Source organism: Anser anser (assembly GCF_964211835.1).
Source record: "Anser anser genome assembly, chromosome: 1".
NCBI classification, from domain to species: domain Eukaryota; kingdom Metazoa; phylum Chordata; class Aves; order Anseriformes; family Anatidae; genus Anser; species Anser anser.
Genome location: NC_139720.1, coordinates 200,996,550 through 201,024,268, shown reverse-complemented (window position 1 = coordinate 201,024,268; position 27,719 = coordinate 200,996,550). Strand labels below are relative to the sequence as shown.

Sequence of the window (27,719 nt, the reverse complement as noted above, 5' to 3'; positions counted from 1 at the left end):
GATACCTCCAGGGCAGGACACCCCACAGCCTCTCCGGACCAACCCCTCCAACCTTGCGCCACCCTTGGAGGTGGCGATGCCCGGCTCGGCACGGCTCGGCCCGGAGCATCCAGCGGCCCGGCGGGGGCGGTGTCGTGCCGAGCCGTGCCGAGCCGTGCCGAGCCGTGCCGAGCCGAGCCGTGCCGAGCCGTGCCGAGCCGAGCCGAGCCGTGCCGTGCCGAGCCGGGCTGCGGGGGCGCTGCCGAGCCGAGCCGGGCGGAGCCGAGCCGAGCCGGGCCGGGCCGGGCGGAGCCGAGCCGTGCAAAACCGTGCCGTGCAAAACCGCGCCGTGCCGAGCCGAGCCGAGCCGTGCCCACCATGGCCATCGCGCACATCGCCACCGAGTACGTCTTCTCGGACTTCTTGCTGAAGGAGCCGCCCGAGACGCGCTACAAGGGGCTGCGGCTGGAGCTGGCGCTGGACAAGATCGTCACCTGCATCGCCGTGGGGCTGCCGCTGCTCCTCATCTCCCTCGCCTTCGCCCAGGAGATCTCCATCGGTAACCGGCCTCTCCCCCCCAAACCCCCCCCCCCCCCCCCATCCCCCTGCCCCGGCAGACAAAGGCTTCGGCGGGGCGGGGCTGGGGCTGGGCAGGGAAGGGTTGAAAAGGGGGGCTTGGGGGGGGCAGCGCTTTGCGGGGTTCAGCTGCCGCCCCCCGGGGGGTTTCCACTCGGGGCTTGGGGCAGAAGGAGGGTTTGGGCAGTGTTGGGGGTGAGGAAGGGGAGAGAAGCATCCCTGGGAGCGCCGCCATGGAGCAAGCATCAGGCTGGCCTTCCTCTGCCCTCCTCCTCCTCCCTGGGAGCGCCCCGGCCCCCCGAGCCAGACCCCTGGCACCTTCATCCCGTGGGGGTGAATTCAGGTGGTCCCCGCTGCCCGCTTTGTTTCGGGGTGCTGCTCAGCCGTGGGCAGGGGAGACCGCCTGAGCTGGGCCTCGAAGGCAGCCCATGTGCTGCGCTGCCGTGCCCCGGGCTTGGAAGGAGACCTCGCTGCCTGCCCGGCACCTGGCAGGGAGAGGAGGCAGGGATCAGGCCCCTCAGGCCGCTTGGCAGGACTGAAAACCCACCGCTTGGGTTTGAACCCTGGAAAAATTGGGGTGCGCAGTGGTGGGGTGTGCTGTGAGCTTCCCCCCGCTCTGCTGCGCTTCTGCAACTGCCCCGGTCCTGCTCCTGTCGTGGGTCGGTGGATGAAGCTGTGCTGTTGGTGAGAAGGGCCGAATTTCTCCAGGATTTTGCACCTCCCCATCCCCAAGGGCTTGCGCTGCAGCCTGATAGCCAGCCCTTTCCCCAGTCTCAGAAATGACCGAGGAGATTTCCAAGCCCAAATGACGAAGGTTTGTAACTTGGGTGCCTGCTTATAAAACCCGCTGCGCATAACAATTCCTCATCATTTAAATGGCACTCTGTGAAAGAAGATTTCAAAGGTGAATAAGCAGCGCTGTCCATTTAGAGACAGAGGTGAACGCACCTCTTCCACGCTTTCAGGAATACCTGGATTTACTGCGTGCAGCTGCCTGTCGGTGTTCAGCACGGTACACCCAAGATACATGGTGTATAGCTCTGAGTAAAGGCAGTGACAAGAGACTGGAAGCTGGCATGGGGTTGTGAGTTAGTGGTGAATCTGGGGAAAAACATCATGAATAGCGTTAATCAGACATCAGAGGGATTACCAGATAAGATGCCCCAGGCCATTGTGTCCACATCTAATTGCACTCCTGTTTCAGTAGATGTGGTTTTGACCCAGAACCCTGCGACCTGCAATAACCAAGCAGAAGAGTTGAGGACAACCAGGCTGGGATTGCCAAGACCAGATCCATGTCCCATGGATGCTCTGGTCAATCAGAGACTGAAAGGATACAGAAGTATCAGACGTATTTCTGTAATCTAATCTCCTTGTAGTTTTAGATCTCAAAAAGCTGTGTTTTTGTTTGTTGTTTTTTTTTTCATCATGAAAGAATGAAAAAGAGGGCTGTTGTATTAGGGGGCTGTGCAGGTGCACAAACTAGCTCGGATGTGGACCTGGCAGTTCTTCCTTCTGCTTCCTCTCTAAAAGCTCTGGATTCATCTCAGTCTGAAACGGTGGCTACGTATCAAGGTCTCTCTAATGAGCCCTGTAGAAGTAATTTCTTTCATTTTCCTTTTTTAAGTAAAGCCCCAGCATGTGATGGTTGAGTTGCAGAGTTTGGTAAAGCTTTCCTTTCTTTCGAATGAGTGACATTCTCCTGTTCACTAACCAAACATTTGCTCCCCAGTGCTTTTGGTATATAACACCTTTCATTATTAAAATGATTCAGATTGAATCTGCAACTACAGCAGATTCACAGAGCAAGAATAAAATGCACACTCCATCCTGCATGCCAGGGATATGCCACGTGCTTTTTTTTCCCTTGTAATCTTGAGAACCAGTCAGAAGAAAACCTGTGGTTTAAAACCCAGCTCTTCTGTTTGAAGAAGAAATAGATCAATTGTGTGGTGGCAGGCCTCCGGTGTCACTGAAGCTCCGCCACGTGGTTTCCATACAGAAAGTGATAGTACGGCAGCCGTGCTGCCCCTAGACAGCTAGTGCCTGTGGCCTGCACAGTGCTTACAGCGTAGCAGGCAGGCTGCAGTTCACTGAGATGTTCCCATTGAGGATTTTTGAAGGATGCAGAGGGTCTTGGGTCTTCTGTGAGCACTGCTGTTCAGCCTGTGATGAAATGGAGAGCAGGTGTTTGTCTCAAACACTTCCTGAAATAACCGTGCTTTGAAAAAGCTCAGGGCTGCTAAACCCAGCGAAAATGGTAGGGTGCGTTTTAGGTGTCAGGAAGAGCGACCCAAAATCAGAAGTGGTTGTGAAAGGAGCATGTGAGTCACTGTGTGGAAATATCCCTGCCTCTGGGTTCAAAAATCGCACGCACTTTCCAGAAATGAGTGCTCAGATCCTATTTCTGTTGGGATAGTTGTGTTCTTCCCACCTAAACTAGCACGGCAGCTCTAGCCGTCAACTTCCTCTTCCCTTCTGGTGCCTCATTGCAGCACAGTGTCCGGTAACTGCAATTTTCATCCCACCTGTGGTTGCTGTTGATTGTGCAAAGTGATTAAGACATTTACAAAGGCCACAGGTGTCTTCCGAAGCCGTCAAGTACCTTTGGGTTTTGATAGAAGTTTCAGATAACAAGTGATTCACAGATTCAAATTGCATATCGCGGAGGATTTCTGTGCCAGAGGCATGAAAAACACAGCCGCGGTGCTCAGGCGGGGAGGAGCGAGCCCTGCAGGATCTCCCCGGGGTTAGGAGGCACGTGGTGTCAGGTCTGCATGCCGGCATCCTTCCGGGGAGAAAGAGAACCGACGTGAGTTTATTCTTAGTTGTATTTCAGACAACCCTGATCAGCTGCAGGTTTGTGGTGATTTTAAGCCTGTTCTGGTGTTGCTTCCTTGTGCCTGAGCTGGGCCCTGTCTGCTCTGCAAAGCTTTGCTGCTCAGCACGCGGCAAAGAAGGCTGGAGATCCTGCACATGCCATCTCTGTGTCTGTCTGATACTATTTTATACGGGGAACCTGGAAATAGCACTAGGATTGTGAGCATTTGAACAGTGCTATGTGTGCTTACATTACTTACATTGCTGCCTTACGTTGTTTCCTTAGATTATTTGGCAGCTCTTCGGGCAGATACACAACAGGTTGGCAGGTACTGCAGTAACAGAAACCCTAGAAGTACAGATAAATCACTCATCCCCCTAGAAAAAAAAAAAAAAAAAAGATGGGGAGATGGGGGCACCCTCAGCAATGTATGAGCCAGAGAATCTGTAAGTTTATCCATGCCATTTTTCTCTGACTGTGCATTTAATAAGAGTAGCTCTGAGCCATGGTTGAGATTCCAGTTTTTAAACTGGGTGTTGAGGTCTGCTTCCTTACTGTAAACAACTTAGCTGAAGACACAAATATTTGTTAGGGAAGCACCGCGTGTTATGGTCACAGAATACTCGTCTTTGTCTGCACGGCGCTGAAATCCTGCATCCCGGTGTGTAACTTTGCCTCTCTCTGCAGGGAGCAGGGGATTGCAGGGTGGAAGCAGAAACTCCCCTGGCCATACATGGGTGGTTGAAGTCTTTCGGTGCCTCATCTCACGGCTGGGACAGCTTGGTCGTTGGGTGGAGAAGGGGAGGGAGAAGTCTTCAAACCCCTCTTTTGCATGGCCAGCACACCTACTGCGACTGTCGCTGTGTCTCAGGGTGCAGAGGGCTTTGAAGAGCCACAGGGAGGGAGGCAGCACATCCAGAATATATTCCAGAACAACAAGTGAAACCCTAAGCAGGTTGGACAGGGAGGAAATTGAAACAAGCTGCTAGTTTTGGCAGAGGCTTGTTTCTCCGCCAAAGTCGTTCTGGGAAAAATGTCGATGGCTGGCGTGGGTCGCAGCTGAAGAAAAGCAGATGTAAGAGCTGTCCACTCAGCGTCAAATACTCACATCCTTTTCCATAGGAAGGGAATTGGGAATTGTGCGGGACTGTCCCATTTAACCCTCTGTGTGACAGCAGCGAGCAGGGTGTGTAGTTCAGCTGTGGCTCCACGCAGGAGCTGCTGTCAGGGAAGGGAGACAAGGACGGAAGGAGATGGCTGAGGGCAGGAGAAGATGGCCTCGGGGTGGACAACAAGTATCCCTGCTGTATGTTTGGTCTGGGCATCGGTTGCATGTGGCTGATACATTGCTAGCATGACTTACTCCTCTCATTTTAGCATCCGTGTTTATTCTATGATCTAACAAAAGCCCTTGGAAAGCTTCCCAGGATCCAGAAACCATCACATGCTAAGTAAAGAGACCCAAGAAACTTAGGTATAATCAGTGCGAAGGTCTGGGAAGCACTACCAGTTGTGGCAGGCTGCTGGGTTGGGAAGTGCCTGGCCGCAGACCGACCCACAGCAGCAGCACGGATCTGTCAAGATGAAGATTTGCTGCACTGAACGAGTCTCGCTGCCCCCCGGTGCTCTCAGGTTGTCCCCGCCTTGCTGTGCTGGAGGGTGCTCGAAGGTGAGGAGCCCTGTGCTATGCTGTGCATGCCATGGGGTTAATCTCCCCACTGACCATTTGGGGCTTTCCATCTGGTGACAGACCGTCTTTGCCCTGCTGAAATTCCACTTCATTTCTGGGAGAGGGTTTTTTTTTCTTTCTCTTTTTTTTCTTTTTTTTTTTTTCCATATTGTTTTAGTTCTCATCTCCCCCAGATGTCTGTAGGCTTTGGGGTGCCTCGGACAGCAGAAAATAGAGGGGATATAATAGATGGTCTTAATAGGGAGTCTGTGTGGTGCATCTCAGCAGCTTCTGTGGGTGCTGCTGGGGCAGCGTTGCACATCCGCAGCAATTAGCTCAGCATCCCTCTTCTTGCTTCCTGCTGGGCCCACATCTCTATAAAAATTGTGTTTCTCAAACAGCTGTGAGAATCAAATGGATAGGAAGGGAAAAAAATGAAAAAAAAATTGAGAGTAAATCATAACAAATATAGCAAGAAGTCATCTTAACTTTTGGATTAGGCTCCTTGCCTCTGCTGCTACCCCCTTGCTGACCCTTGCTGCTGATGTGCATCTGCCTTCATGATCACAAGTTGCCGGGACGTCTTTTGGGAAATAATCCTATCTTGTGACTTCCGTGAGAGTTGGGTGTAATTAGGCCAAAGACTGTCACTATGGCAGCTGCTGGCTGGGAGCTTGGAGAGCATTTCCAAGTGCTGCCGGAGCAGGCTGAGCTCTGCTCATCTTGCACTTTGTTGCTGAAACTGGGAGCGGTAATGGGGGGACTGAGTCAACCAGCATCTGCCCAGAGCAGCGCTTCTCAGCCCCCTCCGAACTGTGAACTCCGAAGCATCTTGTGTTAGTGGTGCCGACCCAGAAGAGCAACCTTCAGCTCCCTGCTGCAGGCTCTGCTCTTGGTTTTGCCCCCTGGCTCCCCTTAAAGACCTCTTTGGGAGCAGGCTGGGGGCCAGGGACTGGAAACCACCAGTGCAGAGAAATTTTAGGACACGCTAATGTCACCGTGGATGTGGCAGCTATTTGCTGATTATGTTTTTTCCATGGCAGCTTATGCCGTGCTGCTCTTTGCCATGTAAAGAGCCTTCAGCGAAAAGGAGAAGATAAAGCCATCAGGGACAGGCCTGCCCAGAGAGCTGGGGCAAACCTCTAACACCGTTTGCTTCAACATCAAGTCTAAATTGTCTTTGGGTGAACATCTTCATCTGCTGGTGAGGAGAATTTTTTCTGCTTTAATTCTACAGAGCCAGCTTTTAATTTCCTACAGAAATGACAGAAAGCTGCTTTGGGGGCCAGAATGCATTTTAAAAGCCCTCTGGCATTGCCAAAGGTTTGGGGTAACAGCAATGTGGGCAGGGGAGCCAAAGGTCCTTAGCCACTGTTCTGAGATGTTGCTCCTTCTTCAGGTGAAGGGACATTTTTTATATTTCTTTATATCTCACTGGTGGGAATTTCATGTACAAGTTCTTTTTCCCATGATTAAAGAAAATTCTGTCACTCTGAAGGCATTCCGGACAAATACCTTGCTCTTTTCCCACTGCATGATTTTGAGGCTTCTCTGAGGAATAGCTGGCAGCCCCAAGGAGAGGGACAGATCCTCGCTGGCTCCTCTGACCCACTCTACTTAAATATTGCATCACCTGGGCTTTATGTTCTGCTGTCAGAGTAAACCTTGGTGAACAGAGCAGTTTTTTTTTTTTCCTGTGCACCCATGTATCTCTCTATAATTCCTTCATAAACACGGTGATTACTCTCCTTCACCCAACCTGCCACTTTGGTCCATAAGAAGCGTCTATAAACCTAATAAAACCATTCCTTCCTGTCTGCTCCTGATGCATGTGTGCACACCCACGCGTACAGTCTCTTCTTTGGCACGCATTGGAACATTTTATTTTAATTCTAATTAATTTTTTTTTTAAATGTCAATGTAAAGAATGTGCGTTGGGTGGTGCCTGGCATTCTGTACGTTGTGTACATGTTGCTTGATTTTCTTGTTTGTGGTGTTTTCTTTAGTGGCTGCTAAAGTAGCTAATTCTTCCAAGATAAAAACAGATATTTGCATATCAGAGCTGGTTCATTTTGCCTAGTGCAACATTGTATAGTAATTAATAGCCAGGTTTCCATCTAAGCCTATGCAAATCTTTTCGCAGTGATTGCAGTGTAGTAGAAAGCAAGTAATTGTTTACTGAAGGTTTAATCCTGTTACCTACAAACCACCTGATCTTGGGTTAGGAAAAATGGCTCAGCCTATGATTAACATTGATTCTTGGAAGCACTCTCTGTTAGTTGAGTTTCTTAATTAGATGCCAAAGTAGGAAGGGAGGTGCTGGGCCACCGGGGAGGGAACCAGTCCTGCTTGCTGGGCATCCCCTCCTGGCGAGGGATGGGTGCGCGGCCTGGGGTGCTGGCCCTCTGCGGGTGTCACTTTGCCCACCAGTGAGGCAGTCACATACAGAAGTGGGACTCTCCTTCTGACCTGGGATTTTCCTTGGGAGGCTGGAAGTGTCTTTTTGTAGGTAGCCTGCTGTTTTGGAAAGCACCTACGAGGGCAGCAGGGTGGGAGCGGCAGAATTGACTTAAATCCTGCTCGTTTGGCATCAATAGCAATATTTCCAACTCCAGTTGGGCCAAAGGAGCCAGCGTGGGCTTGCTGAGCCCTGAGGAATCCCAGCTGGGATGGAGACATCCTCTCTCAGCCACCTGATGACCAACTAGTCCCAAAGAAGCCTGCAGGACGTAGGCAAGGCTCGGAAAGATGTCACCAGGACAGGGCCTCCGCCTGTGGCCTTTCCCACGCTGGGTTTTCCAGCACTGGAGATGAGCTGCAGAGCAAGCAGCAGCAGGAGATGGGGCTCCTCCTGCCTCAGGCACGAAGGAGACACCTGGGGGTTGATGCCAAACCAGGCGTGAAGCCGCGGCAAGGCCGGGCAGGGTGGCAGCTCGCCTGGCTGCTCCGTGGCGGCGGTGACACAGGCCTGCCCTCTGCAATTCCTGCTGCCAGCGCCAGCTCTAGCTGCAAAAGTGACGTTTTATCACACGCAGGTGCTCATCTGCTGCTGTCACTGCCTTAATTTTCTGCAGCATTCATGCGTGGTCTCTCCTTAGGGCAGCCGCTTTTGTTTTTAATGCTCCTTTCTTGGCAAAAGTCTAAGTCAAATCCCCGTAACTCCCTCCCCGGGGTTGAATCAGTACCAGGAAATGATTAAAAAAACTCTGTAATGATAACTTGGCCAAGGACTGTGTTGTGGCGTCTGCTTAATGAAGGCAGCCGTGTATAATTCCTCATCCTTCTTGCACCTCCCTGTCAGTGTTACAGGCTTGGTTGCTGCTTTTCTAGTACTTGGGGGAGCAAAGGGGCAGGGGTGTCCTCGTGTGACCAAGTCAGGAGGCTGTCCCTTTGATAGCCGGGGACTGTTTGCCTTCTATAAAGTGTGTGTGTGTGCACAGTGGTTCTGGTGAAAGGCATTTAGCCCTTTGCCCAATTTCTCCTCCAGTTCAAACTACAGATTTTCACTTCCTCCAGAATGTCCAAACAAATTGTGTAGATTCATTGCTGTTACTCCTTTGGAGGGGAGAAGGAAAGGAAAAAAAAAAGGTGGAAATTGTGATCATTTTCAGCTGCATTCGGTGGAAATTATGCACAAAAATTCCCTCTCTGTTTAAGTCTTGGCATACTGCGGTTAGCACAAGGTTGTAATTTATATTAACAATTATTTACAGCCAGGACTGCAGTAAGTTAATTAAAAACCAGGGCAATAACCGGAGAGTCCCCAGCCTCTGCTGATGTTTGTCTCTTCTCTGCTGGGCTCCCGACTGAAAGTTACAAAGGTTTCCAAAGTCCCTGCTGAAATGCTGGGGATCTGAGGAGCCAGGCTCGCTGCTCTGCTGCAGCCCTGGGATTGCTGCAGCTGTCCTGGTGGGACGCTGTGCTTGCACTTCTCTGGAGAAGGAGGCTGGCTGCCTTGCTCATCACTGATTTAAAGGCTCCATCACTTTCAGCGGTTTCCCACCCATTCACGAGAACAAACACGTTGTTGTTCTTTTTGCAGATAGGCAGACACGGATAAGACAGAGCTTCTTGCTGAATCCTTTGCTCACCCTTTGAAAGGGCCACTTGCTTGCTGCTTCACCCAGGGCACAGCCAGCAGCAGGAGGAGGTTTGTGAAGGAGAGCAGAGCAAAAATGATCCCCATGCAGCAGAGAACAGAGACACTCCAATTGCATTCTTTTATTTATTTTTTTTTCCTGCAGGATATTTCTTGAGCTTCCACGGATAATAGGAATTTTCTGGAAAGCAGAAACTCCCAAAGCTGTGAGAGAGTGCAAGTGGTTGTGCCGTGCCAAGTTTGTTAAATCACGTGAGCTCTGGTCTGATAAACAGCAACTTGTTTTCCATAAGGGAGGCTTGTGACAGGTCAAACCATGTCATTATGATACTACAGCCTCAGAAATAATTGTAACAGTGATTCATAAAGCAAAGCTTTTATTTATAATGCTTGTTCACTACGCTGCATTGTAAAAAGGCTGTACAAGTTACAAGGCTAGTGCAGTCATCTGTTACAAAAGCAGTTTTATTCTCTAAAAGCTAAGCAGCAAAAAGACACAACGAATGACATAATCTTATACAAAAACCTATTCCTATCAAACACACAGGATTGCCCTCTAGCACTGACTTTGATGAATATGTTAAGGAACGAAGAAGGTAGTGGTATTTCCCCGTTTTGCGCTTTTGACATTTGCATGGTGTTGGAGGAAGCGTTGGAGGCTGTTCTTGGAAGAGGGCTGCTCGTGGAAGAGCTGCCTCCACTTTTTATGTAATCAGTTGGTGAAACAGCTATCCTGTTTCAGCTTCTAGGAATGCTGGCTGGAAACTACTTTTTGCTTTCTCTGTCAAAGCTTCGGAAAGAAAAACAAACCCCCTCAGCCTGTTTTACCAGCTCTCATCTAAGGAGCCACTGATGCTTCACGTCAAGTAACCGCTCTTGCACCTTGAGATATGTTGCAGGAAGACTTAACTGGTGCCTGTAGCTGGTTAGAGCACAATTTGACCCTAAGGCTGAGGCTGGCTAAACAGCTGCTCTTGCTGACAATTAGTGCCTAGATCTTCAATCTGAAGCTCTGGAGCAGCTGGAGAAGTTCTGGGAGTAATTGGAGATGACTGTGGTGTGTCTAGTCATGGTCTTGGTCCTGCCAGGAGTTACAGCAGGGAGTCCCTGTTTTCATAGGGGTAACCAGAACCCCTCAAAATGCGTTCATGGTCTCAGAGGCAGAACCAGGGGCCTGGGACGCACCTACTCTTGTGTTATGGCAAGGGCTCCAGGGCTGGGGGAATGGTGTTTGAGGTGTTGTTTCAATAGACCTGTAAGCTGTGGGCTGAGCTACTGGGAAGTACAGTGGCATGGTGGTACATCGTGGTGGTTATTTCCTTGGGAAACCAGCCTTATCTGGTCACACTTTACATCTGTTGGCTCCCCTTTGGCCAGCCTAAGGCAAGTGGAGGGAAGAGAGGTCTTGGGGGTTCCAAAAAATATGAAAGGCCTAAAGATGGGTGCTTCTAATTGCTATCTCAACCTTTAGGAAACATCAGAGAGTCCTTGAGGGAGTTGTGGGAGCAGTTCTGTGGGAATTCAGGGATTCACAGAGCTGCTGTGTTTCCTTCCATCACTTAGTTTAGTAACTTGGCATACAGCAAAATTACAAGTGTGAGCTGTTCTTTCTAAACTTTTCTTTTTTTAATCTCCCAAGTGCGTGATCACTTCTGCTTTGTTTTCCAGGTGCCCAGATAAGCTGCTTCGCGCCCAGCTCCTTCTCCTGGCGCCAGGCTGCCTACGTGGACTCCTACTGCTGGGCAGCTGTGCAGCAAAAGCAGCCATCCCAGAGCAACCTGGAGAACATTCCCCTCTGGCTTCATAAAGTACGTACAGGGCTCCTCGTGGAAAAATTGGCTCCACGTAGAAGCCTGCCTTTGCCTTAAGTTTCTCATTCCTGTTCTCTGGTATAATCCCTGGCTTTGATTTGACTCTGTTTTTAGAGAGAATGTTTTCTTTCCCTTGTTTCCAAAGGGGATAGTGCTGGAGGAGGCGTTTTCTGCTTTTAAATAAATCTGCTTTAAATAAAGGATCTGTTGTGCTAAAATAACAAATATCACCACTTATCTGATTCAAGAGTAATGTTGATGTGTTGCCCTGGAGCTGGGTCCCAATATGCCTTTAACGGGGCACTTTAAAACCAGGACACAAGACACAGCAGCTGACTTAATGCTTGTATCAAAACCTTAATTTAGGAAAGCAGGATAGTAAAAACATTTCATATTTTTATTGTGTTATACTTGGCCAGTTGGCAAGTATACTTGGGCTCAGGGCAGATATGGATTTGGGGAGAGATGAAGTACATCAAGGGTACCAATACATTTAACCCCTGCCTTCTGAGTTTCCTGAGGTGGTTCCCATTGAGTTGTCTTTCGCTGCAGGTAAAGCAGCATCATACTGAAGGCACAGCAAGGGCCTATTTTGTGGCTAAAAAGTGCAGTAAGTACTGAGATACATGAGCTGGCCCAAAGGGGCTAGCTGAGCTTTGGCAGGAGTTACAGACTGACTTAATGCCATGCCTGGAGCTCATTCCCTTGCTTGGGCAGTGCTGATGCTGAAGTCAGAAATGCTGCTGGAGCTCTGCAGGTGTGGGGGTTTGCTACGTGCTGCCCTTTTATTACCTCGGGAGCGGCACTGCTGGAAGCTGTGCTGCTCCCAGATCCAAGCTACAGCTCTGTGCTCCAGCAAATAACCCCACTGGTGACAGGGAGCAGGGGAGGGCCTGGTGTTAGAAGGAGCTCAGGTCCAGGACCTGCAGCACCTGTATTTCTGGGTTCTGCTGGCATATCCTGTACCTCAGCTTTTATGATCCGATCAGCTGGTTGGATTTCCTCGGACAGACTATTCAGGGCTCTCTGGTTCATTTGCTGACCCAGATCACTGACTGTGAGGGTTTACTACTGCCTCCTCCAGTGAGCTCCACTCATAACCTTAACCCAACGGTCTTCCATTTCATGAATACTAAAGCCAGCGTTGTTGGTTTCTGGCCTGAACTCATCATGGCTCAATTAGTGCTTCAGATCACTTCAGCAGAGGCCAGCTGAAGCTGCCGGGACATCTCACAATGCAGTCAGCTTGAGCAGGTGGAACCTCCACCTGCAAGCTGGATGCGTTGCTCCCTCCTGCTGAGGAAATGCGTTCTTGTGTTACCTGATTTCTATTCATTGAGTTTATGACACAGCTGATAGCTGGCAAGTGCAACTGTAATTCTCTTAGTTTGCCAGCCATGGGTAATAAGCTTTAGTGTCATACTTTTATGACACAGCCCACGTTAATTTGCTGACTAGTGCTGTCTCAGGAATTGATGCAAGGCCCATCCTCTGCGGTGGCTTGATGGTATGTGATGTTTCCTTGCAAAACCCTGCAGACTGGCTGCGAGCAGTGTGTCTGAACAGCTGAGTCAGAGGTTGTAACTGAGCCAGGGTGCCTAGTCCTAACCTCCTAAATCCATGCTTGGCCACCAGCCCTTCCACTGAGCCAGGCACTGGAAGCTGCACATGCTGTTTGGAGGCCAGTGGAATGGAATGGAATGGAATAGTTCAGGTGGAAGGGACCTACAAATGTCATCTAGTCCAACCGCCTGACCACTTCAGGGCTAACTAAAAGATAAAGCATGTTATTGAGGTCATTATCAGAATGCCTCTAGAGCACTGACGGGCACAGGGTACCAACCACCTCACTAGGAAGCCTGTCCCAGCGTCTGACCATCCTCACAGTACAGAAGTTTTTCCTGATGGCCAGGCTGACCTTCCTCTGGTGCAGATCTGTGCCATTCCCTTGTGTTCCTGAGGAGCTTCCCTCCTCATGTAGCCTCAGCGCACAGTGAGGCCTCCTCTTCAGACAGGGCACCCTGAGGCTCCTCAGCCTCCCCTCACAGGACACAGTATTAGTTAATATCCATCCACTTGTCATTCATCAATAAGTTTCTGGGCAAGGAGCAGCGTTCAGGCATTAACACAGCCCTCTGATTCCTGCTGTGGCATCTGGAGGCATTTGGCTGTCGATTTTGGTGAATCCAGGGTCAGCAGCCGGCTGCACCCACTGGTTGGCGTACAGCGTGGGCTGGTCTCTTCTGCAGGAGCGTAGGGCTTTGGCTGTCTCCCTGTGCTGCAAGGCAGGTAAAAGCTCATTGCTCTGCAGATTTTGGATAGATTTTGGCTAAGTTGTTTTTAAAATGTGCAGAGCAGAGCCTTTGTGGGAGCAAGGTGATGTTACTGAGGAAAGGGAGCCTGCCTGAGCTCGGAGGAGAGCAACGTCACTCCGCAGTGCAAGGGCAGGGATGCTCATGCAGAGACAGCAGGGATCAATGGCCCATTTTTTCTTAAAACAACACTTGAGGCTTTTTTCCTGCATTCTGAGCAGCAATACATTTATTTGCAAGGCACCTCAGGTTCTTTTCAATACTGACTCATTTAGCATCTTGCTCTTTTGGCTTGCTGGAAGACTCCATAAGAGATACTTGAGGAGGTGTTATATTATGGTTTTGGAGGCTTGAGGTTGTAGGCCCCAGTTCCTGATTGAAGTGAATGGATTTTGTTATGGCATGCTCTCTGTGCTCAGTCAGAAGTGCTGTCAAGGGTTTGGTGGTATAGGATGGAAGTAGGGCCATGGTGCTTTTTGTCTATTGGCGAAGAAGCCAACTTGCAGCAACTTGCCCTGCTTTTGTTCTAGGTGTCTGGCTGCACTGAAGGATTATCCAAAGCAGGTTGTATTGTAGAAAAACTGAAACCTTCCCATTTCCCTTCTATTTTGGAGAAATATTTGCTCTGGGATTTTTTTTTTCAATCAGTAAATGCATGTTTCCATTTTGGGCAATCCCCAAAGCTCAGGCATGTTTACTTGGTGCCAGTTCTGCCCCAGGAGATCTCTCCCAGGGCTTGAATTTATTGGTTGGAAAGCTTGTTTTGGAGTGGAGAGGAGCAATGGGCTGCAGCTCTCTGGGCTCTCTGGGCTGCCTGCTGGTTTGCACATCCCTACAGGGTGCCCACTACCTCCCTGGACCCTGCTGCTCCTCGAAGAACAAGACTTTTGAACTTTCCAATGATCTGAAATAACTCTTTGCACTGAATGGATAGTGTACTGAAATGCACAGCTCAAGAAACAATTGATCTGCAGATGGACATGTGGAAGTGAGACAGTGGGGTGTGCCCTGCTTGTAATCTAAGCTTAACACTAAGCTTTCCTCTGCATCAGCAAGAAAGCTGACAAAATGCCTTTATGTTTGAGTCCTCTGGCAAGACTCATCTTCAGCACTGTCATTGGTGGAACTGACCTTGGTCAGGCTTTGCTCTTCTGTTGTCTCTACTTTCTTCAAGGGTTTTCCCTTCCGGCTTAACTCCCCAAAGAGATTTTCTGTATCTATCTAAATATCAGAACAGAGATACTGGTTTCTAAAGATGAGTGGTAGAGAGACTGATGGAGGAGCCATGTATGTGCTCCTTCTTTGCAGATAGTTTGTTTCTTGTCTTTGAAGATGAGCGCTCCACCTGATGGCCTATTCTGAAAAAACTGAGCTTGATTTTGAGCTGCAATGGAAATAAGCTTTTGGCCATAGTGAGTAGCTGATCTAGTGGAGGAGAAGACTGTACTGTGAAGCCTTTTTAATCCAGAGTGCCCAGAGAAATTTACAGAAACACACACAGGAGAACAGTGAACATCATCTAACTGGCTCTTGATAGCCACCAGACATGATGGCAACCAAGCAAGCTGGGGGACAGTTGGACATTGAGTGATGACCTCTCCCTAGCCCCTAAACCTAGATTGCTGGGATGTAGTTGCTTATGATCTTGTAAGGTTTTTTTTGAATTGCTCTATTTCTAGTCTGCTGTTAATCAGAGAGAATCAAGGAGGAAGATGGAAGTTAGTAAAGCTGAGGTAAAGAGAGTAGGTTCTTCAGAAAAAAGGGATTGGTACCAGTGTGAAATGAAGGTAAACGGTTCATCTGCATGCTGCTGCGTGCATGACTGAGGGCAGAAAGGAGAGGACTTCACATATGGCACAGGAGGGAAAAATCAGTCATCTCGCTCAGACCTCTGCAAAAGGGCAGGGTGAGTGCTGTGGGAGGCATTTTGTCCAAAATTTTGTCCAAAAAATCTTAAGGCCTTTTGTACAAAAAAAGTGTCTGAAGTCATTGTATGTGTGAACTGAAACTTATCTTTTTCAGAAGAACTTTTTGTAATGAAACTGAGATTTACTGTGGACCTGTAGATTGCTTTCTGAGTTATTGTCTGCAGATACACACACACACACACAAAAAAAAGAGGAGTGTTTTTCAGTCTGTTGTGGGTATGATTATAATCACAGTTGTTACCAGGTTCTCGTTACTCAGTGTTTATGCAGCTTCTCAATCAGCCGAGGACTCCTCATCTTTCACCTATAAAGCCCCACCCAGAGGGATTAAAGGCTGCCAGTGCAAGAAAACCTGAATGCAGATGTATTTCTAAACCATTCTTTGAGTGTGTGGTATTATCACTAGTTTAGTCACATTAGTCTTACTAATTGAAGCTGGAAAAGTACAGTTCTTAATCTGTATCATAGCAGAAAGCAGGTAACAGGAGGGATAAAAAAAAGTGCAGTCAGGGTTTGAGATTCACTTTCAGATCTGAGGTAGGATAACCTCTCAACCACGTGGCAACCTTTAGAATTATGACTCATTTACAGCTCTTGTTCTGCCCTGAAAGCCAGTGAAACATCTCCCATTGACTCAAAAAGGAACAGGATTGTTCGGAGGGAGCTTAATAATATTTCTTCTGGAAATGTTTGTTGCCGCCAGCCAGTTTGGGGCATGTTCCTTTGCTTTGGCTCTGCCTGTTGGCACAGAGGAATTAGGAACTGAAGAAGCTGGCACCTCATCATGATTTTATTATTTCATGAGAACTATTCTGATCCCAAGTCAGTAAAAACACTTCAGTGCTTCTTTTAGTATTACTGTATGCCAATGAATTTTCTCAAGACTGTGCTCTACACCAGTGCAGTTTAACAGCTGTACATTATTGTATTTAAATGTAGTGTTTTACCACTATTAAGTATGGTAGAAATCTGAATATTTGCAGTCATTTTAATAGTGAATAAATAGATAAAGAATAAATAAAGACTGAAGATGCAGTGAAATTAGAAAGCAGTTGTTTTCTTAATGTCACTAAAGTGGTCCTTGCCTTCTGCCAGCTGTCTTTACCCAGATCTCAGCAGGCTTTCTGTAGGTCAGGTCCTATTGAATACTTTCTGGGCCGCTCCACCATTAACAGCTATATTTTCTTTTAATGACAAAACCATATTTGAGCATATGAAATAGTTACTAAAAAGCCCTTTCAACTTATTTTGTGTGTTTACTGGATCTTAGTGGAGTTGAAGCTAGGGATGTTATATAATAGACTATTTCAGGTTTTAATCTGATTTTCCTTCGTTTTCAGGAGAGTGTGGTGCTAATGTATCTTTAAAAGACAATTCCTTGGTAGAAGTGTCTTCTCTGCATGTGCAAATAGATTACTCAAACACTTCTTCAGCCATACATATATTTTGATTGCAGAACTAGCTGATTTCTAAATAATTAATTTAAAGTGACTGAAACTGATGTCTTCAAGAAGGCAGGTCAACCTCTAGAAACTCAGAAGGATGCTTTTTAGGGCAAGAGACAGCCTGGGATCTCCTGCTTTCCAGCTTCTTTGCAGCTTGGGGATGATTCTGTTTTCTCTCCTGTAAATAGCTATGATTGTGTGTATTAGATGTCAGGCTCTCCCCACAGCCCCCGGCAGTTTATCTATACTGCACTTGGCTAATCACTGCTATTTAGTGTGACCAGTAGCATGTTGCTGTGTGTTAGCCTCCAGTGATTCAGATGGATACCTTTTTGTGGAGGCATAAATTTGGCAGCTTATTTCCCTGGCCTTCCAATAAAAGGTGATAAAAATCACGCCATGAGAATATTTGGAATTCATTTTAATATTTGTAAGGTTAACACCATATGTTCATTTATCACTGTAGGCTATGCGTGTGCATTGGGGACCGAAATGTAGTGAGGATGGTCCGTGTCATTCTGAATATTTATCTGAACACATTTGTTAACAAATCCTAGTAAGACAGTTGTTTTGGAAAATAGGCTTTCAGTTTGTGCAGATAATTTTCATGAGAGGAGTCAATGCAGGCACTTGAATAAATGGTCATGGCTTCAAGAGAGTTCAGTGGGTTAAGCAGGAGATTTCTAGAGTTTCTACTCCATGCACAAGGGTTGTTTTTCCTTTCCATTCATAGTAGATAGTACTGATTTAAAACTGCTCTACCTATTTATGGTCAGTGATATAAGAAAACAGCACATATCTATGAAATGTAAGCATTTTGATGTGTATAGATAATTTGCTTTAAAGATAACCTTCATGGCTGCTTTTATGAGTGCACAACACAAGACTGAAAACCACGTGCTCAGCTGAGATGGGCCTACATCCTAACACTCCTGTACACCCTGCTCACATATGGGGTGCACTTGGCTTTCAGGAGGATTTGAGTGCCAAACTTGTTGGGCATTTGCCTGTCCTTTTATTTTCTCCTTGCAGCTGGGTGGAAATGAAAGTTCAGGGCATCCAGGTGGAAGTGTGGTGTTACAGCCCTTAATGCAGTCTCACTGATGAAGTTCAGAAAAGAGCATCTTGTACCACAGGGTATTTTATCTATTCTAATCTGCTTTTAGAGGACCTGTCTTCAGTTATGCAATGTCATATGCTGCCTTAAACCAAACATTGTGAACTTGCCATTGGAAAGGAACTTGATAGATAGCAAAGGAAAAACTGAGTTCTACTTTTAGGGCAGTAACTTTCCCTGGCATATATTTGATTGTATAGCTCTTGAGGTGAGTGATACTTCCCGTTTCATCTAAATACTACAGACTCTCCAAGACTGGAGAGTTCCTCCTTTTGCATTCAGTGCCTTAGAAGTAACTACGTAAAACATGAAAAAACGAGAAGCATATTGCACATGCTTATCCATGTGCGAGTGCCACAGAATCCATTTTGTAAAATGAGAAGTCTTTGTGCATGACTGTAAAATGTGGTCAGATGAGCTGGATAATTCAAGTCTGTTGTTCTAAAACCTAGGACTCATGCCAGATGACTTTGCATTTTCACTTCTGCCTGCTAGTTCAGGACCCAAAATTTTAATGATTCAGAACAATTGGCTGGTTATCTAAGCCTGCTGTTAACAAATAGAACACACGTCATTTCTTTTTTAAAAAAGACAGATTTTGAGAAGGATGGAGTCTAGCATCAAGTGCTGTGGAAGGGCTGACAAACACAGGCTTTGTTTCCGAATCAAAAGAGCTGGACTAATAATGGTTGTGCTGCTGCTCTGGCTTTGAGACCATTCAGAGAAGAGCTGCATAGTGTCTTCTCATGCTTCCATAAGCTGCAGCTTTGGGGGGGTTATAAGAACCTCATGAGGGGAAGTTCATGGCAAACATGCCTTTGCCCCAATAGTCTGATGTTTCTGGGTGAAGAGGCAGTGGTAAAGGAGTCAGGGAGAGGAGGAGGTGCAGGGGAAGAAGGCTGGAGCAAGGTAGGGGTGATGGATGGGACTGGTGGAGGTCTGGGGCAGAGCAGCAGGGCTGATGCCACTGCCACACAAGTGCAGAACCTGCCACCAGAGTCTCTTTCTAGATACGAAGGAAGACACGGGGACTGGGACAATGGAGCTTTTGGGCTGTGACTTCAGCGTATCAACCATCTTGCCTCTTGCCGTGCCTCTTGTAGGCCTCTGGGTGAAGAGATCTGAAGGGGTAATCAGATACTGCTCATGGTTTTTTTCCAGTTCTGGGGATCAGAAAGAGAATTCATAAGTCCTCTGACACCTGCAAGATTTCAAGTGAATGAATGGTGAAGCCAAATAGTATAAACTGATGTAAGATGCATTGGTGGCCCCTTACTAAATTAGGTGTGCTGTTTCTTTCCCTGCCTGGCACCAGCAGAAGGGTGTTAAGAGGTGTATGACAGAGAGGTGAGTGAAGTCAAATGGTCTTTGCAATCTTCTACAAGCTGACAATTGTCGAGGCCTATGGAAGAGGTTTTGCAGCAGTCGGGGCTGAGGAGTGTACATAAGTTTAAGTGGGTTCATAGACAGGGGAGGTTATTTCTAGACAATACAGATTTCTGAGGATTTAAAGAACCTGGCTACGAGACCCTAAAAGTATGGGCATCCTCAGGCATTGGGACTTTGACCTGAGAGACCTGATGGCAGTGTCCACAGTGATGAGTAAGGGCAGGTTCTTGAGCTGTTGGTTTTGAGTTGGACACATTGGAAGTATCAGAGTACTACACCTGAATTGTAAATGATAGACCTGGAGAAAAGTAGATGATCTGAAGTTGTTTGCTATGTAGAAAGAGGGAAAAGAGAAGGCAGAGAGGGCAGAGCTCTGTGCAGTTTCGACCGGCTGGTGTAGGTGGGGGAAGGCTCACGTCAAGGGTGCAACAAGTAGAGCTGAGAGCTGCCACTAAGGACATGACTTCAAGAGAATGAGCTTGCTCAGTTTGCTCAAAATCATTTAGTAGCTCCAAAAAATTAGCAGCACCCACCATCAGGGCTGTTCTGGCTGCTGGCGCAGGTAGGGGCTCTGGAGGGAGGAAATTCCTGATGGTGACTATAGATAACTCTTTCCGTGAGCGTGGTTTAGTGGTGCAGAAGATGATAGTATGGACCGGGGGGGGGTACTGGGTAAATTACCGGTCCCCAGCGGTGCCAGGTGATCAGAAGGAACCCCTCTAGATCCGTCAGGCCTGGGAGATCAGTCCCCTGCAGTGGACCAGGGACAGACCACAGCCAGAATGCAGCAGCATGGGCTTGGCATTTGTTCCTTGCTGGTGAAGAAGAGCTACCTCTAGTGGGATGTACGGTATAATTACAGTCAGCTCTGCTTCGTTAACTCAACTAGGTTCTTGAAACAAGCCTGGTACAGGGTTAGCCCATTATTATCCCATTCTCTTTCAGAGTAAACGTGAACCTTTTTTTAAGCTTTCTTTCTTGAGGACTTACCTAGAGACTGAAGTAGCAATTTTGGCCAAGGGTCAAGTACGTTGCTACTGAGCAGAAGGAGTTAAATTATGAATTGTTAAGGGTCGCAATGGAAACCTAGCTTTTAAATGCAGCATTCTCTATTTTCTGTGGTTATTTAATGCTTTTCATTGCTTTGTCTTACTGTGTGTCACCAATTTCCAATGTGACTGCTGTGCAGAGAACATGCATATCCTGAAAGCCAGTTCATATTACAGTCTCCAGTTGCTGAATGCAGTTTCTTTAAGAAGTTAGTTTTTATTTGGGTGCTAATACATCATATACATTCCTAGTATTAATAATTACATAGGATTTTAATGGTGAATATTAGAAGCAGCTTTTCTGGATAATGTGCTCAGTAACATCAGATTATTTATTTTGTGCATACAAAACTTTAATCTCTCCTGCAAACACAAGATAATATTAGGTCCAGGTTCTCATCCTGTTAAGTATCTGCAAACCCACTGATGTAAGTGGAGCTGTCCCACTTGGTGATTAATGATCTCAACCCAGGTTTCTTCTAAAATTCTCCATTAGCTTTTTCAATGAATGTGCACGTGTGCAGCAATAACATTTAAGATAACTTAAATCTGATTCAAATTTGTTTACCCCAAATAACTTAAAAGTCACAGACCATAATTATATCCTTTACAGTCTATATGCCATGCACTCTGAACAGCCATCGTTGCTTGTGGGCAGATACAGCACTATAAAAAGTCTATTCATTAACCTCCTGGTTACTAATGGGCAACAGGAGAGATTTCCATTAGTGTTTGGAGCATTTTACTTGCTATGAGCAGCGGTGAGACATCTAGGAGGGTGAGTTACGTGACACTGCCCTCTTCTTCCAAGCAGCCTCTCTGATAGCTTCTTTGGTTGGTTTTGCTATTTGTGGTTCCCTAGATTAATGCCTCAGAATCATTTCAGGCAGTGCAGTTCTCAATACTCAGTGAAAATGTAATCAGGACTGTGGTAACTTAATTCAGTTTGTTGGTTTTTGGTGTGTTTTTTTTTCAAAGCTTTAAGCAGTAGCGAGGTTATTTGAGCTGTCTGAAAAGAGATTTGGCTTCCCTGCATGTCCCTGATAACTGCAAAAATATGTTTTAGTAAAAGCAATAACTGCAAAAATATGTTTTAGTAAAAGCATTTACATAAAGTTATGGGGAATTTAATAGGCTTATAGGAAAAGGTGGTGGCAGACTGACTTATTTTATATATGAGTGGAGCCTAACGTGAACTTTTTCTTCCTTCAGTTCTTCCCATACATCCTTCTGCTAGTTGCTATCCTGCTGTATCTACCATGTTTGTTCTGGCGCTTCACTGCAGCACCTCACCTTTCTTCAGACCTGAAATTTATTATGGAAGAACTTGACAAAGCCTATAACAGGGCAATCAAAGCTGCTAACAGTGTCCGTAGCGGGGACGCCAGAGACCCCACTGACTTAATTCCAACTGCTAATGAAAACTTGACACAGAGGTAAGATACTGGGGCTTGGCTTTCTTTGCTCTTTTCCTTAAGCTCTGAACTGATGTGAATTAACAAATAAATTTATAACAAAGGTTTGAATGGTGACCTCACACATTTTTAATTTTTTTTTTAAAGACATCAGAAATCATTACTGTGGGCACTTGGAGCTGGAACTCACAGGTTTCTTTTGTGAAGGAACATGTTTGATTAGCTCTTCAGGTTACTAATTACCTGAGGCGTCCTGGTTTCTTTGGTTGCTGTACTTGTTAATTAGTTTACCCACTGAGCGTAAGAAAACAAGAGGGGCTACAATCCTCACTTCTCAGTGTTCTTGGCAGTTGCTCACACACTGTGAGGCAGAGCCTGTTACTTGTCTTCTCCTGCCCTTTTAAGTCTGGGTCTGCAGAGCTTCTGGTTAAAACAAAAAACAAACAAACAAAAAAAAACACCCACAAACAAAAAAACCACCATCAACATCAAACCTACCGCCCCACCCCCGAAAAAAAAGAGCAACAACCAAACAACAAAGGCAAAAAAGCTTTTTTTTCCTGTTAAGTATAATAGAACTACTGTTGATTTACCCCAGTAAGAGAGAACCCAGTCTTGTGTCTGTTTTAGAGTATTAGGCTTACCTGAAATTTAAGATGGTAGCATCTGATCTGTGATTTTTTTTCTCTCTCTTCCAGTTTGTGGGAAATTTCTGAAAGCCACTTTAAATACCCAATTGTGGAGCAGTACCTGAGGACAAAGAAGAATTCCAAATGCTTAATAATCAAATACATTTTCTGCCGTTTACTCACTCTAGTAATTATTTTCCTTGCGTGCCTCTATCTGGGCTACTACATTAGCCTCTCCTCTTTGAGCGATGAGTTCCTCTGCACCATCAAAACAGGGATCTTAAAGAACGACACAACTGTTCCAGAAGTGGTTCAGTGCAAGCTTATTGCTGTTGGTGTCTTCAAGGTACTCAGCTATATTAACCTGATAGTCTATCTTCTGGTGATGCCACTGGTGGTGTACGCAATGTTTGTTCCCTTCCGGTGGAATTCAGGCATTCTCAAAGTGTATGAAATCCTGCCAACTTTTGATGTTCTGAAACTGAAGTCAAAGTGTTTAGATGACTTAAGCCTTTACCTCCTCTTTCTTGAGGAAAATGTGAGTGAACTTAAATCGTATAAATGCCTCAAAGTGCTAGAGAACATTGCAGTTTCTGAGAAGTTTGATGTCATGCAACTTTTGATAAACCTTGGTACAATTAAGACAGATACTGTAGATGGGAAGCCAGGGACAGCTGTGCCAGAGAAGCCTGAAGAAATACCTGTAGAAGAGCTGGAAAAAGATGCAACAGAGCTACAAGGTAAGGCGGCCTGCACTTTCTTCAAAAAAGAACAAGAAAAACAAAACAAAAAAACCCATATCCAAATCTGATGGTATAAGGAATCCATTAATAATTTAAAAAGTAATAATTAATCAGGTTGCATCTGGGTGTGTATTCCTACCAAAAATGTTTTAATGTATTCTACAAAGAAATTGACCTGCTTAGACCTTGCTATGTTGTCTGCAATATAACTGCTGTAATTTTATTTACATGCCTGCGTGATGCACTTGGGATAGCAAAAGCTTAGATTAACATAAAAATAAGTCTGATATTCAGAAATGCTGCTGGTGGAGGAACAGAAAATGATGAAAAAGGGGAAGTGGAACTGGGGCCAGTGAATGTGCTCTCGTTCCTTCTTAAGCAGAGAGAAAGGAAGATAGTCTGCAAAGTGATTTTCGCCAAAATGGTCTGAGTCAGGATCTGGATTAGTGTACCCGTTCTCTGAATAGTCCCAGATGGACTTCACAAAGTCCCTCACTTGTAGAAGTGGAGATGCTGTAAAACATTTAGTAGCTGACCTTAGTAGGTGAACACCAATGCCAAGGGCAAGTTAAAGAGCAGGAAGACGTGAAATCTTCCTCTTCAATTAACCATGTCCCGTGCTTAATAGAAAAAAAGAAGCATCATCATTCAGAAGGTAACTACTACTGTGCTTTGGTCAAGCACTTCTGGTAGGCTGAGGCTTGGAGGAGAAGTGAATTTATAAAGCAGGGGAAGTAAGAACAAACACTGAGAATGATTTTATACTGTAGAAGAGACACTTCTGGCAGCCAGCTCTAGAAGAGCAGTTTGGAGTACTCCTGACAGACAATAGTCTTCCTTTTAACTGTGTCCTTTTTGAAAATACAGGTGGGTCAGTTCTGCTAGGAGGATTAGGAGCCCTAGGTGGAGTTGTCTGCTCAACAAGCTTAAAAAGCTAATGGAGAATCTGACTCATTTTTTACGTGAAAGCAGAACTTCTGAGACTATTTTCATTTCACAAAAACACTTCAAAGGTTTTGGGCTCGCTTGTCTTTAGAGCAGAACGAACTCATGCTTGAATCTCTGTTAAAATGTGTTACAGAGAGAAGCTGATGGCTTGATGGCTTTTCACTTTTAAAAGTTTACTTTCTGCTTAGTTTTGACAGACCATGAAGCAAGTGGTCACATGAGCCCGAGAGAAGATAAAAAACTTCGCCAAAGACTTATTGATTCCTCATGCTGATGCCTTCCAGCCACAGCAGGCAGGAGTTTTGTGCTGCAAGAGGGCTTCTCCTCCGCCTTTGCTGAACACAAGGTGCTGCTCTTCGAGTGCAACTGTCCAGGGAGCCTGGCAACTCCTCAGAGGACAAACTGGTTTACAGCCTATTTGTTGAACAACAGGCATCAGTCACATACCTGAAAAAACATGCTGTAGACTTTCATTATTTAAAAAAAAAAAAAAAACAAAAAAAAAAGAAAACAACAAGAACAAAAGAAACGCTGTTATGAGTAACAAGTGAAATGCATTGAATGCTGGTGAAGCTGGCATCAGGAAAGAGCACTTTTATGTACAGGGGTGGGAAATATACTCCCATAAATATCAAAAAGGGTTGGACACATTACATTCTGACATGTTGCTCTACTGGGCACAGTCATCATGGTTCTGGGGTGAAAGTGAGGCATTTGGGGGGCTTTCTGTCCTATGAAAGATTGTTGGTTTTTTTTGTGTGTGTGGTTTGTTTGTTTTTCTGAGTCTGGCTAATCCGTGTACCAGGTGTGGCTGGGCACTGATAGTGGCTGTGTCTTCAAAGGAAGAATAGGGGTTTCTCTGTTCAGCCCAAGATGTCTCGATGAGTCATCTGAAGAGTGAAGTGTGGGATTATTCTCTTGGCACTGATGGAAAAAGAAACTACAAACAGTATTATTATAAGGGGGTACAGTAGATTTTAGGGATTTTGATTTTTCTAAGTATTCATAAAATAAAAATGTCAACATTTTTTATACAAAATGATATGTAAGCTAAATGTTAGGCTAATTTCTATTTGGCAGTTGTTTTGGTCTTAGTGACTAATGTATCCTTCTTGGAGTTTGGACTGAAGATCAAAGAAATTGGTTCCATTTTTGTAATTGTCTTTAGAAGTTCTTTTTTATGTTTGTACGTTTGGAATGTGTTTCATTGTGTTCGTAGCATCAGATGCAATATTAGTCATGCTGTTTTCTGAAACCAGCTTGAGAGGACTGTCTTATTTGTGCTAGTGTAGCATCCGAGTGCCTCAGCACAGCTAAGCACCCAGTAGCCAACGTGACATGGACATGGATATAAAGAAATGTTCTCCCCACACACCATGCGACTGAATTTCAATTGAAGATATGATGCTGAAGTCGGTTGGGACAGACATAGGAAGGGGAATGTTTGTAAAGTAGAAAATTGTCCCACTTTGTTATTGTATGGTTTGGGGAATGTAGCATTTGTCCCATCCTATCCAGAACCTCTACCTTCTGTTAACATTAAAGTGACCTCTGTCCTGAATTTTAGATACCAGGTTAGGTGGGTGGGAGTTTAATTGCCACAGTGGCAGTGTGTATCTTCCATAAATGTTATATGCTCCCTTGCTTTTCTGTGTTGTCTGTGATACTGTAACTGAAATGTCTCGTCTGTCACCTCTTCCAGGTTATCTTTGTAGACTAAGTGGTACCTCTGTTTTAGCTAGGCGAGCCTTCTGTTTTCCAGTTCATCTGTGTCATCTGCTGGCTTGTTCCTGCCTGTTAGTGTCCTCTGTGCTGCTGAGAATGGGGGGAAAAAGAAGTAGTTGGCGTTACAGCCTTTGCACTGAGCTGGTTATGTGCTGCGGCAGATTTCAAAGAGATAATGCACCTACTTCAATTGGGCTGCTGCTGTTAGACAAGTGGATCCCTAAGTGCTGCCATGATACACGTTGTGCTGCTTTTACAAGAACACTTAGGTTATTGTATGATTTTCAGCTAAGACAAGCCTTACTTAAAAGAAAGTCTTAATGCCATAGGATTATGCTAACTCTTCACATCGGGCAGTAGCATGGCTGTGATCCTGTCTATTGCATTACCAGTGAGCAGCAGGGTTTATGTTGGTCTGAGCTGCTGTGTTGTACTGCATACTTCTCCCACACACCTATAGCCACTCTGACCTTTTCTAGATCTCTCAGCTGTGCTGGTGCCCTTTATCTGTAGGTAAAGCAGATGCACTACTCTGGTTTGGTATGGTACATGGATTACATGGACATGTAATCTGACATGGATTTGCACAACCAGATCCAGCCACGTAATTCTTACTCTTAAGGACTGTCTCATGGGAGCAGCTTCCCTAAAGCTCCCTGATGTGACTGAACTCTTGATAAACCTTTGTGTTTCACAGAGACAAGTGTGCAAATACTCCTGAAAGACTAAGCCAAGCCCCTTCCCTTGGGTGGCATGGCCGTGAGCTGTTGGCCACCCTCTGCTGATTCCAGTGCAAACACTCCCGGGCTGTTGTTCGGTGAAACTTGTTTGGTTGTCTTCACGTGCTGTGCGTGTTTTCAACAAGGAGCTGTAGTGCAATACTAAGATTTTGTGATGTGGGTGTGTTAGAACTGTTTGATGTAAATAATGAGTTTGTAGTCTTTAAAACTCGAAGCTCCTTCAAGTAATATGTTCATGTTTCGTGTTGGATCTGAACCTTACCTTTTACTAATTCCCTTTTTGTATTTAAAAATATGACTTGCTGCGGTGAGTCTTTTGATGTCTTCTAAAGTGTTCAATAAAGCATGTATCAATTCTTGGTTATTTAAATAAAACTAACTTCTGAACTACAACAGTGTAAGTGACTGGGGGTTCCAGGAACAGCCACGTGTTGACATCTGAAAAACCTCAGTGCAGGAAATGCAGCCTGATGTTAAAACCTGGGCGAACTCTTTACACAGTGGTTAAAATTGTGTTCATTTATTATTTGTTCTCATAATTAATTCATCTTGCTCTGACAGTTCTGGTTCAAAATTTATTTAACCTTCAAAAACTGTTGAGAAAACATCAACACATGAAAGATAGCCCATCTAGCAATTTACTGTCAAAAATACGGCCACAGTCTCAGCACATTTGAGCTCTTCAGCTGTATCTTGCTGTTTTAAGATGTATTACAGCAACTGCCCGGCTCAGTTCTACTTTTATTGTAGTAGAACTGCTCCTGCCTTATTTTGCCCTTTCAGAAAGGTGAGCTAAATTCCAATTTAAGAAATAAGGAAAGGGTCCATCTTTAGCCTGATTATCACTACACACTTTCTACAAACAATTATATCCATCTGCCTTTTTTTAAATACTTACTTTTTAAAGTAAGTAAAGTGGCAGTGTTGAGATTCAGGTTTGCTTTGTGCCATCCTTTGAGCCTTCTCCTCTCCATCACTTTGATATTAATATTTTTCCAAATGTGGGAGAGTAGCAACTAGCTCCTCTGCATGCTCTTGCCTTATAACACCACTCAATAGCTCTTAGCTACCTGGTGAGTTTTAAAACTTGTAAAATAAGATGCATTGCACAGGGAAAGAGTAAAAATGCTTATTCTAGTAGCAGATGGTGTGCCTCTAAAAGAAGCTGTGCCCCACAACCTTTCCTCCTCTGGATGCTACCAGTCACTTCCAGAACGAAGGGTGGGTTTTAGGTCCGTGTGTTGTTTCACCGAGTGGTGGGTGATTTTTCCGTAGGACTGGTTTTAGTAAAGTTTTGATACCAAATTCAGGTCCAGACCTAGAG

The 27,719-nt window shown here is 45.7% G+C and overlaps 1 protein-coding gene across 2 annotated transcripts; it reads left to right on the top strand.

Moving 5' to 3' along the window:
• Positions 1-357: 357 nt before the first annotated feature.
• PANX1 (pannexin 1) lies at positions 358-26,788 on the top strand (the record flags this gene model as incomplete). 2 transcript variants are annotated; one of them, XM_083821032.1, is made up of 5 exons in its annotated part: positions 358-538; positions 10,813-10,952; positions 21,408-21,631; positions 22,309-22,979; positions 24,119-26,788. In XM_083821032.1, 5 exons carry the CDS (start codon positions 358-360, stop codon positions 24,202-24,204), a joined length of 1,302 nt encoding a protein of 433 aa, XP_083677158.1. In that variant the 3' UTR covers positions 24,205-26,788. The 2 variants fall into 2 exon arrangements, with proteins under 2 accessions (XP_083677158.1, XP_083677159.1); XM_083821033.1 differs by lacking the exon at positions 358-538 and adding an exon at positions 9,443-10,265.
• Positions 26,789-27,719: the final 931 nt, after the last annotated feature.